General features: G+C 39.2%; 1 protein-coding gene across 1 annotated transcript in view; it reads left to right on the top strand.

The window, feature by feature from the left end:
* Positions 1-16,370, top strand: part of maml3 (mastermind-like transcriptional coactivator 3) — a 116,194-nt gene that overhangs the window by 50,663 nt on the left and 49,161 nt on the right. The window contains exon 2 of the mRNA XM_084389767.1: positions 9,798-11,372. Coding sequence (XP_084245893.1) covers positions 9,798-11,372 — 1,575 coding nt within the window. The remainder of the gene's footprint in view (positions 1-9,797; positions 11,373-16,370) is intronic.

Raw genomic sequence — 16,370 nt, 5'->3', positions numbered from 1 at the left:
TATTTCCATTATTCACACATGGCACCTGAGGGTCACGTGTTTTGGCTATTCTGAGGAAAATCCACCTATGTTACCTTTTTAATTTGATCCCCTGTTGGCTGTCAAGCTTAAGCTATAAATCTACAGAGTTGTGCAGTGATCACTCAAGCAATATCAATGCGTAATGTTTCTTGTCTTCAAGAATGTTGACTTGTCATGTTGTGCGAGATTATCCTTGATTATCCAGTCGATAAGTGTTTTGATCTGCAGTCAGTGGATTATGTTTCTGTACCCGTCGAATCGTAAAATGTCACGTGACAGATGTAGACCTGATCTGGGATCAAATTGATAATACCGCATTCAACATTTTTATGAATATCTTTAACACATTTACCAACACCTCTAAGTTATAACCATAATTTAGCACATCCTGATGAATAGCATTACTGTTTATCAAGATCGGAACCATCCATGATATTTCTGAACTCACGAGTCCATGAAGTCTGAACTTTGCTTGACGGGTGACTGTGTGGCGGGATTTACGCTAAACTGGTTTTGGGTGGAAAGTCCCACTTTGCATTAGCGAAAGCAAGAATATATATGTTTTTGATCGCACATTGAGGAATTGAACATGGAAGTGAAGCTTTTTTTTCTTCTTTTTTTTTTAAAGATTGTTTTGCAAAAGGTTGTTTTAGACGTTTGTGGCTGTTTACAGAACTGCTGTTTAATGTTGTGTGGTTTATGCTGGATGGCGGACCATCTGAAAGGTGCATTGCGCCACCTATAGTGTTGGAGTAAATTTGTTTTATTCTAGTACTTTTTGAGGTTCACTTTGCTTTTTTGTTTTGGTCTTATATTGTGAATAGTCCTTAGTGAGGGTAAATATGACGTGAATTATAACAAAGCTGTGGAAATCAGTTCAGTTGCGGCTGTGTTAATTTCCTTTTTTGTTGTTGTGCTAGATGCACAACAGTACAACCTTTTGAACTAACAAGGTTTCTATCTCTCAATGACCTAAATGTGTTTCAGAGTATTTGCATCTATCTGTAGCCTATATTGGCACACATATTGCATATATGTGAGACATACTGCACTAGTCAAGCTAGTTACCATCAGACCCATATTTACAGAGTGAGGACTTGAAGTTATTAAGAATGTGACAAATGAAGTCAGTGGGTGGAGCTTAGGCTGAAGAGCATGTGAGTAATGTAGAGATGATTATGAGCAGTTTATTGTGATGAGTCGCTCTTTGTCTTCCTCCCTCATTCTCCATGCTTCCTCTCTCTCTCTCTCTCTCTCTCTCTCTCTCTCTCTCTCTCTCTCTCTCTCTCTCTCTGGGTGAAGTGCAGTAATTGTCTCTGCTGGCAGGGCTGCTGAAGGCTTTATTGGATTGGAGTAGGATTTCAGGGACTGTGTTTAACATGCACCCAGGCGCTACAGTGCACACACACACATTCACTCAGCCAGTGTTTAAACAGGCTGCCATTAACGGTGAGGGAGGGAGACGGCAAGCGAGAGAGAACGAGTATTTAGCAGCATTTAGGAGGAGGCGGTGTTGCTCAACGAGCGGAAGCCTTGTGTGCTGACTCTCCGTGCCCCCTCTTTCTCCTCCCTCCTTTCTTCTGCTTCTGCTCTCTCCTGTCCTCCCCCTCCTGTCTTCCCTCTCTCGCTCTCTTTTTCTCCCTCATTAATATCTTATTATATTAGTGTTAGCCAGTGGGTGCTCCTTCCATCTTCACACGTACTGGCACCAAACGCACTCACAAAAACACTGTACTGGGCTGAGAGTTATTTATAAACCTCTGTATCCCACAGACAGGAACTCATGAGGGAGAGAGTGAGGTAGAACAGAGAGAGAGAGAGAGAGAGAGAAAGGAGGGGTGAGGTAATGCATTTTTTCCAGCTAACCACAACATTCCAAAATTTCTCTACAACTAGATTCAAGCGGGAATTCTATTGATCACAAAACAACAGCTTGCAACAATGTGTGCATTTTAATTATGTACAGTCATGCTTATATGTTTAGTTTTTGAAAACAAATAAGATATTTAGTTTAGTTTTCTAATAATTTAGTATTGCGTTGAAGAACCTGCATAACATGGTTATTCCATAGACACATTTTCTTGTTTAGAAGTACATACGTTTGGTTCTTAAAGGCATTGTTCACCTAAAAGTGAATGTTCTGTCATTGTTTGCTCACCTTAGTTTGTGTCTTTCAAACCTGTATGACTTTCATTATTCCTTGGAACACAAAAGAAGAAATTTTGAATAATGTGATAGTCGCTCTTTTCCTTGCTTTGCTTTGAATGGAAACTGAAGCTTTTAAGCTTCAAAAATGATGTAAAAGCACTAGGGGTGTGCCTCAAGCCGGATACTATGTTTGGAAAGGAAATGACGCATTCTACGGAGTCCCTAAAGGGACATGGTGATGGAAAAAAAATAAATGAGATGGGTGGAAAAAATATATTATAATAAAATAAGAGCGGCAGTAATAACACATTTTACAAGATAAGATATCTGTCAATGACTCTCAGGATCTGTTGCACACCAAATCCTCCGACATCACCTTGTCAGTCATCTCTCCTATACTATCTTCATGTGATAAGTGAAATCTGATGTACTGTAATGTAACCGACTACTGCAGCAAGCCTAACCGAAGAAGAATGCGTTACTCATTTTCCATGCCTTTCCTAATTCAGATTTAAATAAAAAGCATCTCAAACGTATCATAAATATCCATATGACTTGTGCGCTACTGTCTTTTAAAGTAATACAATAGCTTTGTTTGATTAACAGACCACAATTTGGTTAGTGAGTTTAACTGGAGAGGCAGATCAGTCCAATATTTGATTGAATCATTCAGACCAGTTTTATGAACTGTATAAACTGTAAAAATGTATTGCAGATCTAACGCGACAGAGTGGTTTGTGGATGATTCAGCCATTGGTGCTTCTTGCATAAACTCACATGAAAGTTTTCTTTTTAATTAAATTTTTTTTTTATTATGAAAGAAAGAGAAAGAAAAAGAAAGAAAGAACGAACCTGGGTGTATATAAAGTCTTGAACAGGACAATTTGTATAATTTCAGTTACAATTTTGTCTAATGGAATATATGTAAATGTATTCTATGGCAAATAGCTTCCTTGAGGATATAATAAATAAAATATGAAATGCTATTTTTATGAATGTTCTTATTTATTCTGCAAGTTATGAGCACAACTGTCTGTACCAAAGGATGTTTCTTTTAAGTCTTAAATTAAAGGGTCATGCACTCAACTCATTTTAAAGTCTGATGAGTTAGATGTAGAACACACACACACACACACACACACACACTCTCTCACACACACACACACATTTTTTTAGACAGAAGTACTCTGAACCGTATTTACTAAAGAGAGGGTATGTGTTATCTGTTGTGTGTCTAAGGTCGGTCTGCCTTTATTGTACCATGCACATTCAAGAGCTCAGTTTAATGATGTGGATTAAACACACACACACACACACACACACACACACACACACACACACACACACACACACACACACACACACACACACACACACACACACACACACACACACACACACACACACACACACACACACACACACACACACACAGTGTATATATATATATACTACCATGCAAAAGGTTTGGGGTTAGTTAGATAAAAAAAAAAAAAATTAAGCTCTTATTTATTTGGTTATTATTTTTTTTATTTTTTTTAATAAACGGTTTCTCTCTATTTCTACCTGTTTTTCGGGGGGGTTTTATGCATTTCCATAAAGTTGTACTTTTTTCTTGTGATGGCAAAGCTGAAAGTGAGTCTTCAGTCTCTCACAATCCTTCAGAAATCATTCTATTATGCTGATTAGGTGCTCAAGAAAAAATTCTCATTCTTATAAATGTTGAAAACAGTTACACTTAAAGTCCCCCTGTAGTCAATAATTGTATCCCTTAAAACTCATCCTTGATCACCAAAATGACATTTAAAGATTTTTTTCCTTGAAAAAAATTCTTCATGCCTTAAAATAGCTTGAATGTAACTCTACACTCTTGTCTCATTTAGTAAGCGCGGTTCTATGAATATACAAATTAGCCCCGCCTCACGCCAGCTCAGAGATCCACACGTTGATGTGATTGGTTACAAGGTAGTTTGTGACGTCCGAAATCAAACCGCGTTTTTGAGACTGTCTTTAGTTCACTGCAGTTTTAAGGAGAAAATGCTCAGCAATGGTGTTGACTCTTATGCGTTTGTACATGGTTTGTCTTAAAGCATATTTAAAAACACCACATATTTCTGTGGATTTTTCAGGATTCTTTAATTAATAGTAAGTTTGAAAGAACATTACATTGTAACAATGTGAACATCTTTACTGTCCTTTTTGATCAATTTAATGAACGAATCATTGCTGAATAAAAGTATAAATTTCTTTCAAAAAATGCTGACCTCAAACTTGAATGGTAGTGTATATCAGTCGATATTTCCCCTATTTTCCCTACAGATTATCTCATGCTCACTTAAAATTAATCTTTATAATAATTTAAGGTCTAAACACTTTATCTTTTGTATTATTCAGTGATATATAAGTTAAATATAATAAATAGCACCTCTTCTTTTTGTCCTAACCATCTGCAGTGAGCAACAGGACGTTGTCATTTGGTTGTTTTCTATTTCTGTGGCGTCACACTCAGTAGCCCCGCCCACTGAAGTCTTATTGGTCCAGAATCCTGCTCTTCTCTTCTCACTGTACGTTGAATCTTGAGCCACATTGCACAGCAGTTTTGACAGACAAATTGTTTGTCGCTGGAAACGTATTGCATTGCATCTTAAATGTAAAAAAAAATATTGTTGGATTAACTTAAAAAAATAACCTGGTTGCATTAAAATTGAGTTAATTGAAATAAAAAAATTTAGTTGATGCAATGAAGTAAATCGGTTTAATCAACAGACACTCAAAATAGTATGTTATCTAAACCACATAAATGATCTAAGGTGATTTAACAAACACATTTTTTTGGTAATAAATCAGGAAAATAAATTTTTACAGTGTTGTTAGTACACAATATAACTATATCGTTTTTCCAGACAGCGATTTAACAGCCGAGCCAATCTAGCAATTTACCTAAAAATGCAACACATCTTTGCAGTTTTGACTGGTGAACCATGTAACGCATTAAGGACACTAAGGTGAGAGGATCATCAAGGTTGCACTTTTTTTTTCTTCTTTTTCAAGGTTATTTTTGTTCTTTTACGACACTGTCACAAGAGAAAGTCAGTGATACAGGGTAAGTATTGCATACATTGACAAAGAAGAGTGCACAGATTGGGAGATAAAGAAAAGGAGAATGCAATAGATTTGGAAAAAAGCATAAGGTAGGTATAGGAGAGAGAGAAAGGAAAGAAAGCATTAGGGAGGGCAACCACTAGAGAGAAAGAGCGAGAGAGATTATTGGCAGAAGTGTCCAGTGCACTCAGCCCAGGCGCTGGGGGGAGGGGCTTCAGGATCAGGAGGTTGCTATAACAACTGCACCTTGGTGGTTCTCTCCCCCCATGCGCGCTCTCTCTCTCCAGTCACATGAAAGCATTACCGTCTGTCTGAAGAGCTCTTCTGTCTTTCCCTCCCTCCCTCCCTCTTGTATTCTCTCCCTCCCTTTATCCGTGTGCTCTCCCACATGGTGACTGTGAAGAGAGCAGGAGAGGAAGTGTGTTTGTGTGAGCTACTGAACACTTTAATAGGCAGTGAAATGGAGAAAAACAAACATCAGCCTCCCCCTTCTACACACATACATACACAGACTTTCTCTCTCTCTTCCTCTGTCTCTACCTCTGCTATGTGTTTTCTTAACCCTGCCATGCTAGTTAAGGCTTGGGGGAGGTTTTCTCGATGTTCTTATCCTATTACGGTGGTTTTGAGCCAAATGCTGCAAGCTAGATGGGTCTCACTGTCTGCGGCTTATGGCGTCGACTGTTACGCCGTTCGTACTGTACCACTCGACCCCAGACGTCGGTGTCTGCTAGAGGGGGTTGGTGTTAAACATACCTAATTATGCCTCGCTTAGCATGCAGAGTCTTTGCAGGAAGATGATCATTATTGATATCAATCATGTGCCGCTCTGACGGGATTCATCACACGCGGACCGATATGTGGTACAGGAATGGAGTGAGGAAATGCTTAACAGATTCTTGAGGCAGTGAGAGGACATGTTCACACAGTATAATGTGTTTGTCAGTGCTATTTTTAGTGGTAATTATGGTTCTTTTCACACAATTTAGGATGGCATGACAAAATAACCATAAAACACATTTAGTCAATAAATATTATGTATCTGTTATTATTAATGTTATAATTTATGTATAACATTAATTACAATATTAAAAAGTATTAACATGGCGTCATATATTTAAATGGGCACATTTACAATTTATGACGCACCTATAGCAAATAACGATATATTATTTCTATATAAAGAAATTCCTATTATTTGTATTTCATTTTTTGGTAACACTTTACAATAACATTAGTTTACTAAGAATGAACAATGCTTCTACAGCATTTATTAATCTTAGTTCATGCTAATTTCAACATTTACTAAATCAATTGTACGTTATAAAAACTTATTTGTTAACATGAATGCAGTGTGAACTAAAAATGAATGGCTGTATTTTTAACTAACTAACAAAGATGAATAAATACTTCAACGAATGTATTGCTCATTGTTATTTAACACATTAACTAATGTTAACAGCAGACCTCCATTTTTATCTATACATATTTATTTGCCACTTTATTTTTCACATGACACCCCTACCTATTGTTATATGATTCACGAGTTGGAGAAAGGCGATTTACTTTGGTTACCTGTTCATACAGGCAGTTTTGGACATGCTTCTGTATGTGCAGGACCATTTCAGAATCACACCTGTTTCACAAATGTTGTCGTCAGTCCCTAGCGCTGACTATAGGAACGTAGCCAGTTTTGTGTGAGCCACACACTCAATTTCTTTCTCTTCCTCCCCATCACTCACTCTCTCCATGTGAGTGACAGTCAGCCTAATCGTCTTTATGGCATGATAAACGGCATGAATATTGACAGCCGTCGTGACAACGGTTGCCTTGACAACCACCTTAGCTGTTGCACATGACAGAGGTGTAACAATGAAAAATGCAACCTCGAGCAGACCTACAGTCAACAAGAAAGCAACATGCATATTTGAGCTTGCTACAGTATAGATTTTAGGCTGCACGACTAAATTGTGTTAGCATATAGAGCCTTACAGAGGTAGACTAAAACAGAACGTGTTTGTATGTTTGTGTGCCTTATTTTATCATGCTTATCTTCTTATTTTGCATAAAGCTAGCCGGTAAACATCAGCCTTTCTTGTTTCCCACCATGATCTCGCTGTTCCTCTGGTCATGTAGAGAGAGAGACAGACTGAGAGAAAGAGATAGAAGGAGGGAGGGGGGGGGGACTAGACGTATTGCCTCAGAGGAAAGCTGGAGAGAAGATCCATGAATCTTGTTGTTTCAGAATCTCATTTTGTACGTTTCGGTGGAGTAGCGTGTGTGTTTGAGATTTCTAACACGCACATACACACACATTAAAGTCCACTGGGATAAGCATAGAAGGTGGGTGGGATCCTGCTGTTGTGTAGGGAGGAAATTTGTCGCTAATGTTCTTGCGGTTCGTCTACGTTCAGGGTTTACACACACATAATCGCACACATTTCACTTCTGTAATTAACACACCGTTAAATGTGTTCACTGTGAGAGTCATTAGCACAAACGGGAAGATGAGGAGAGATGATGGGAAATGCTTTTCACCTTCTTTTCTATCCTCACCTCTGAGGCATCTATCGCTCTTTCCTCGTCAATATTCGCCGTTGTTCATTCCCCACCACGCTGCCCTGCAATATTGAGCAGGAAAGGGACCGTCTTAAAAGTGGCACAACTGGATGTTAAAATAATTATTTGTGGAAAAACTTGAATACTTAAATTTACATTACGACTGATTACTGCGCTTTTCCCTTCTTATTTGTGGTTTATTGTGCAAATACATAAGGAAATAATGACATTTTGAAGAGTTGTCTCCCATCCCTAACCTCTGTTGGCATGTACGTGTGTGTTAGTGTCTAGCTTGTGGTGAGCAGCTTAGACACAGCTTAATGGCTGAGACAAATTAAGCAAAAGAGCATTGTGGGATTGAAAGAGTGCCCATGTGTGAACAATGAAAGTTGATTTTGCAACTGATTCCCTGCCCTCTATGCTCTGTCTTTTCTCTCTCTATCTAAATCTGAAGTGATAACTGACACTCATCACCTTTTTCCCCTATCAGTGATTTTCTGTGCATTGACCGTTAGTTTGTTTGTCTGTGTGTGCAGTGCCAGTAAAACGGGAATGTGCAAAGCTACATATTTCAAAATTGTTAACTAGCCGGTCTTGAGGTCAACTAGAAGTCTTCCATAATTAGGCTGGTTTAGAGTCCACCAGAACCTGATCTGATAGTCAGATTGAAGGTGTCCTTGTGTTTAAAATAAATAAAAGCCAGAGTTAAAAAAAAAAAAATGCTCATAGCACCAAGGTGCTGGAGAAGCACATTAAAACAATTTTTGAGAATTTGTCTCTTAATGCATCCCCTTTATAACATAAATAGGAATAATAATGCAAAAATAATAATTTGTAGCTTGTGTATATATATACAATATATATAGCTATGTGTATATATATATGTATGAAGACTTCAGATGCAAAAGCCTCTTATTAACGTTTCTATCAGGCTCTTATGTATAGGTTTCTACATAAGTACCGACATTTCTGAATGGGCTGAGGCTGGGATTTAGTGAGTTTGAAGTGAAAGTATTTGATGAACGTATACTATGTGCGGAGAGCATTCACTCAATATTATTATCTCATTTTTGACATAGGTGGCTTTTAGAGGCTTTTGCATCAGAGGTCTTCATATATATAAGCTACAAATTATTTGACATCACTAATTGGTTCAAACTAGTTGACTATTCTGGCCCATCCCTACAGTAATTTGATTAGACTGAGTTTGATAAGCATGTGGCTTTTAAGACTTTATATAGTGGCAAATAAAAGGACCTTCTTGTCTTCTGTTTTGAATTAGCCTGTTATTAACTCTTGATGACTCTGTTTAAACCCAATCACCTGTGTAGATTATGGAAAACCAGCGTTGGAAGCATTGGCAGTTTGTGTTGATCAAAATACCTGCCCTCATTTGATGTAAAGTATATTCAGTTATGCAAGTGAATGTAACATCAATTCATGTCAGCAATTTAAGTAACTGATTCACTTTTGATGTTTATTTTACTGTTATACATAAAAACACAATGATGATCACTGGCACAAAGCTTGTTCTATTGTGAAGTGTTTTACAATTACTTTTACATTTAATCATTTTGCAGACACTTTTATCCAAAGAAGAAATCAAATAAACAATAGGGCAACAATATGCAAATGCTGTGACAAGTCCCAGTTAGTTTAGCACAGTACACGTAGCAAGGTGTTTTTTTTTTTTTTTTTTTTTGATAGCGAGAATATATTACCTATGTAAATTTTGGCATTCTGGACTAAAAACCACTCTGACGTGTTTCTGCTTTGAAATGTAAATAATAGTTGGAATAATTCCATGCCTAACTATTTATTCAAGAAACCACTTCACTAGGTACCATTACAAGACATTGTAAATGTATGACAACAATATTCTTAAAATATGTTGTCCTTTGTAGGTTTTTATATACACCTGAAGAAACCTTCTAACCATTGTTCTCTCTCTTTTATTTCTCTCTCAGCTCCAGGAGACGGTGAAGAGGAAATTGGACAGTGCCCGATCTCCTTTAAATGGTGACCAAAATGGCCTCAGTGATGGGAGTTACTCTCCCACTACAAAGAGACTTCGAAAGGAAGGATGCACTGGAATGGACTCTCTCGGTAGCCTCCCACCCATTTCCCCACTTCATCCAATGGACATCAAGCCTACCTTGCCCTCGGGCAACAACAGTGCCTCCTCAAACAACGGAACCGGCAATGGCAATGCTGGTACTAACCATCTTACTGGACGACATGAGGATTTAGGCAAGAATGGTGGAATGCCTGATATTAAACTTAATGGTTCTTTGGATTTGGACGATGGCTTTGGCCTACTAAAGGACATGAAACAGGAGCCTTTGGATGATGGCGGTGGAATAGAGTCCTCGGAAACGTCGCTTTCAAATCAGAACAAGCTATTCTCTGATATCAATCTGAATGACCAGGAATGGCAGGAACTGATTGACGAGTTGGCGAATACGGTGCCTGAGGATGATATGCACGACCTCTTCAATGAAGACTTTGAGGAGAAGAAGGAGGTGAGCGACTTCACACGGGCCACGACAGAACAAACGCAGCTTGCACAAGACCCAGCACCTAACTCCGTAGCTTCGGCACCCAACAGTACACCGCAACCACAGAGTGGACAGATGCCCATGGGGTCACCTCAGGTGCGACCATCTTCCTCTGGTCCACCATTTGCAACTGCTGCCAATGGGACACCACCCCAGCAACCCTTGCAGCAGTCACCAGCAGTTGGAATGCCATCAGGATCACCTGCTAACTGTGTGGCTCGTTCTCCGCAAACGCCCACCCAAGCGCAGACCCAGGCCTCGAGGCCTGGGAATGGATTTATGATGAATGCAGGTCCTGCCGTTGGCCCCGTGGGATCAACTCCAGTAACGGGAGGTGGCCCAGGATCAGGGGGAACAGGTGGACCAGCCCCGCCCACCTCTGAACTTTCACCGGCTGAGCAGCTGAAGCAAATGGCTGCCCAACAGCAGCAGCGTGCTAAACTGATCCAACAGAAGCACCAACAGCAGTCCCAAGCCGCAAACTGGTCACCTGCAGGAGCACCAACAAGCCCATACAGTGCACCCTTTAACCCAGACAAACCAAATAGCCCCATGATGTATCCGCAGGCTTTCAATCCTAGCAACACAATGGGGCCAAAAACACCAAGCATGAATAACTACCTCCCACAGAACCACATGAACATGCTCAATCAGCAGCAGCAGCAGCAGCAACCTAATAACTTGACTGCCCAAAACAACCTCAATAAACAGCTCTCTTATAGCAACACCAAGCCGCTGACTCATTTCAGTGGAGTAGACCACATGAGTCAGCGGATGACGCCGCCCATGGCCAATCAAGCCAAAAACCCGATGATGCCCTACATGCAGGGCACCGCAGGGCAAGGGGGTGGGCAACCACAAGTTCCAGGTCCAATGCCCAACCAGACAGCCCATTTAAGTGAAGAACAGAAGAGGATGATGATGATAAAGCAAAAAGTGCTGACTCAAGGCATGCCGTATGGCTCTATGCAGCAGCATGTACAGGTAAGATTCTTGATTTTTGTTCATGCGTTATGGAGAACTAAAACTAGCTGTTGCTTTTGCATTTTCATTAATATTTAAATAAATAAAAGAATTTGTGCAGGGCTACAGTTGTGAATTAAGTGTTAAGTGTTAATCTTTATATATTTGGTCAGATGGTTGTTGTTATAGCGAGCTGTTCGCTTTAAGGCTTTGTCAACAGTGTTTAGTGTACTATATCTTTGTTAGTTTGCTTGGGACAAGCACAATGGTTTTACATTTTGTTGTGATCTGATTAGGTGGGTTTTTGGTTGAGTAGCTGATATACATTTAGCTATTTCTATCTTTTGAACTATGTCAGTGGATGCATGCAAGTAATAACTTTCTAAAGGCTTTTGGCAAAAAGAAATAGCATCAAGCCTTCTATTTTCTCTTTACCTTTTTATTAAAATTTATTTAAAGTCCATTGGTCTCTTCACAGTCTATACACTGACCATGTGGTGCATATTGTACACAAAACGTGAAAGCACTATATCAATCTAGTATGCTCCTGAAAACAAAGGTGTACCAGGTTAAAGGAGAACTCCGGTCAATTTTAACATTGAGCTAATTTTTTTGTACATTTGGAGTGCTGTCAATACAGAGAACAACGACAAAAATCTGTGTTTCCTACACCGTGTTATCCTCTTTTTAAAATTTGCACCCTGTTGACTTCAATGGGGCAAGTTTTAAACCTGCTTTTAGCCTCTTAACATCCTTGATGTGTCATTACAAGTGCACAGGTCATGTGAGTGATTCCTTCTGAGTGAACGCGGGTGAATCTGACTGCAGTAGATGTGAAAGAAATATATAAAAAATGATGTTTATTCAGCCAGCGCACATACCTGTATTTACATCCTGTTTTCGGTCGAAGTCCACAGTAGTCGATTGTCGAGTTCACGCGCGTGATCATAGGTACTAAACCTATGCGCGTGAACTCGACAATCGATTACTCGATTACTCGACAATCGATTTGCACTGAGGGTGCAAATTTTAAAAAGAGGATAACACGGTGTAGGCAACACCGATTTTTGTCGTTGTTCTCTGTACTGACAGCACTCCAAATGTACAAAAAAATGAGCTCAATGTTAAAATTGACCGGAGTTCTCCTTTAATGCAATGAACGCTGTTGAGGAAGAGTTAATCAATGGATTTGATTTTTGTTTTAGTCAGGCAAAATCTTTGAAGATATTCAGAGCTTTGTTTACCAGCTACTTGGTAGCAGGTAAATTAGATATCCATGAGTAAAACTGTTTATCCTTCTGTTGTTTCTTGGTTATGCCTGTCAAATAGTCTGTACTTATTTGAGTAGTCACATTTACCACCAGATTTTTTTTGTGTTTTCTGTACAGTTGCTCATTGATACTGCTGCACCATTATTTAAATTATTTTTCACCCACTATTATTGTGATGTAATCAGATTAATTCAGATCAACCCTCCTCAAAATTATACACAAACATCAGTCCTGTGATTGGTTGGTTTTACATGTTAATCAGACGGCTCTTCCTGTCTAAGTGGATGTTATAAAATATAAAATGCAAAATGGACCACCTTTTTGCTGTTTAGTCAAAGTTCTGGCTATACAAAACTAACAGCTAACACCAGCAGCCATATCACCCTGTAGCCCAAGACTGGTTGCCCACTGAAGCTAAGCAGGGTTGAGCCTGGTCAGTACCTGGATGGGAGACCTCCTGGGAAAACTAGGTTGCTGCTGGAAGAGGTGTTAGTGAGGCCAGCAGGGGGTGCTCATCCTGTGGTCTGTGTGAGTCCTAATGCCCCAGTATAGTGATGGGGACACCAAACTGTCAAAAAGCACCACGTTAAACTAAGGTCCTGACTCTCTGTGGTCATTAAAAATCCCAGGATGTCCTTCGAAAAAGAGTAGGGGTTTAACCCTGGCAACCTGGCCAAATTTGGCCTCCTAATAATCCCCATACATATATGGCTTCATCTTCTCTCCACCAATAAGCTGTGTTGGGCGTTCTGGTGCAATATGTCTGCCGTCGCATCATCCAGGTGGATGCTGCACATTGGTAGTGGTTGAGGAGATTCCCCCCTTCCATATGTAAAGCGCTTTGAATACCCAGAAAAGCGCTATAGAAATGTAACAAATGATTATTATTATTATTAAGTATTGAGACAACGCTTCAGCTTTGGGGAGTTTGCCTAGAGACCTGTTATAAGTCGAACCGATTGGTCCTTACCTATAACTCTGGATTTTATGTCTGTGTTGTGCAGTGGGACAGTAATGGTTCCTGTTGCCCTGAGCAACAGCTAGCTCTTGGAATAGGAAATCGACACTCTGTAATATATTTATGCCTATGCGCCAACCTCTGATGTCCCCATGGCCGCCAAAATCCCTTTCCCTCATCCTATCCTTGGATAAAAGGATGCCTTCTCTCTCCTTTCAGTTTCAGGAATTGATAGAATCAGTATTAGTATTAGATAGTGATAGTATTTTCAAATCATTATTACCATGTTCATTCAAATGTCACTGCCATTTGCTCATTGGTTGTAACCATTAGCCTTCAGTCAACAACTAATGAGAAATGTGAGATTTGTTAGTATTTATTGCATAATTATCTAACACAATTTCTTCGTTAGACTACTGTTTACTAAAAAATGTCAGCCAAGAGTGCTAGAATGCCTTTTGTTACGAAAGGGTAATTGTGCTGGTGGTGGTCCCAGTTATTGGAGAGGTCTCGAGTCTGTTAGCTTCTGAACTGTAAATTATTCTCATTAATGGTGACATCCTCAGCCCCTCCCAGGCACCCTCTCTCTCCTCCTTTCATTTTATCCATCTGTTCATTGGGTTCTGTTGCTCTTGCTCTGAGATTAGATATTCCTCCACCCCTTTTCGTCTTTTTTTTCCTCTTCTCCTGCATCTCCCATGCCCCCACCCCCCTCTCTTCCCTCGTTCTCTCTCCTCAGAAGCAATAAAGGGGTAGATTTATGATGGTTGGTTCTTTTGCAGCCTGAGGAAAATGCAGCAGAAGAGCGAAATGAGGTTGAGAGAAATAAAAAGAGAGAGAATGAGAGAAAAGGCAGAATAAAGGTAGACCATAAGTAGAAGATGGTATGAATTATGGAAAGGGTGTAAAAGAAATCAAAGGCCAAATGAGAGAAAGGTATTATGAAAGACGATGTATGTAGAGTATGAAAAAGAGAAATTTCGACTCATTTGTCATTTTGCTACCTCCGAAGAACACTAGTGATGTTAAACACTGCCGTCTTGCTTTTTATCAGTTGAATTGGCATGGTCGTACAAAAATGTCGTCTTGTGTTCTTTGTCCTGTAGTACATTTGGTTCAGTGTACTTGACTGAACAAAAATGCTAGTTTTATTGCTTTGAATGTAGTAGATATAGCCTAATTGGCAAACATTTGCTAATTCCACACACTGTTTTCTCAGACCAGCCAGACTGGTGTCTTCATCGCTAATGCTAATTTTTGTTTTGCCTGAGGTTTGCATATCAGAACTACTCCTTTGCTTCCTTTTAGTGCAGCATCCTTTTTCCGTTTTTACAGTTATTAGTAGTAAATGTTGTAATGCACAAATTAGAGTTATAATGGACCTGCAGTGAAGTAGCTAGCAAAATATTTATGATTTGTGTTAGCACACCAAAAGGTTTTAGCTTAGCTCAGGTGCTACATTCAGACAATTTGCATGCAATGTATGCCTTTTCACAGTATGACATTTACACATTTCTGATGTCCCTTTTGTCCATAGAGAACATGTGCAATGTTATATGTATGCAGTTCTCTGCTATGGAAAATCAATAACAAATCCCAGCACAGTATGCATTTTATAAATTAGTAGCTCCATTATTTGAAATGTATTAAACAAAAAGGTGGCTTTTGGCTTCACACAAAAGGTGTGGGTCAATATGTGTATTTTTTTTTATAATATAATTAATGAAAAAAAATATATATATATTAAATGAGGAACAATTCTAGAAATAAGCTTTTCCACCAGTGGTCACAATCACCCTGTATTTGATTATTTAAAAAAAAAATGAAAACAAGATTGATGTAATAGTTTTCCGTATATTCTGTGTTAATTTATGGTCTGCTTACTTTCAGAATACACTATTAATGTTATTTGTCTTGATATTCTGCATGCACAGACTCTCATTTGGAGTTAGCAAGTTTTTGATTGGATAATACATTTTGAATTTAGCATCTTATTGGATCTTTCATCTAAACAATAGACAGGCCATCAGGTTATTGATTAAAGAGTGGTAGAGGCTGTTGGTGGACAGTCAAGGGATGGGGGTGGAATCACAATTAGCAATATTTATGGTTGCTTATGAAGGTAAAGACACTCAGTAAAAGCTTTCTCACAATGGCTTCCTTGAACACACATTCATAGAGTTCAGAGTGCATCTAGTGGTTTGGTTTTCTTTTTTTCCTTTTCTTTCATACACAGGTGGCAAAATGGGCGAGTTTGCATAATCTTATTATTGTGTGATTATGAAACTTTAGCACGGTCCTTAAAAGCTTGTTAGTCAGGCTTTGATTGTCACTCCATGCCATTTTGCATATCGCTGTGACTAATTTATTTGTGGGGGATCAAAGGTAGAGAGGAGGAAACTGTATGGTGGGCTGTGTTTGTGTGTGAATGTGTGCTAGGGCTAATGCCATCGTAAAGCTTGTGTGTGAACTAATAGATGTTTGGGGATTTGGATATTAACAGTGGGGTGTTGCTTAATGGGCACTGGGCAGTCAGACTTTCAGGTAACAACACTGATGATTTTTATGAATGGTACTTGGCAGAACAAAACCTGCTGCCACAATAATAGTGTGTTGTGAGTGATTGCAAGGGTTGATGGTTGCTAGGGTGTCATGGATAGTTGCCAGGGTGTTTACTATGTGTTTCTAAGGTGTTCTAAGTGTCTTAATCTATGCATTTTATGTGGTTGGGAGGGCTTTGCCTAGGTGGTTATGTTTTCTTCTATGTGGTTCCATAGGGTGTTGTCAGTG

Source organism: Rutilus rutilus (genome assembly GCF_951802725.1).
Source record: "Rutilus rutilus genome assembly, chromosome: 2".
Classification (NCBI taxonomy): Eukaryota; Metazoa; Chordata; class Actinopteri; order Cypriniformes; family Leuciscidae; genus Rutilus; species Rutilus rutilus.
The sequence above is the reverse complement of the archived record's forward strand: the minus strand, read 5'-3'. Positions and strand labels throughout refer to the sequence as shown.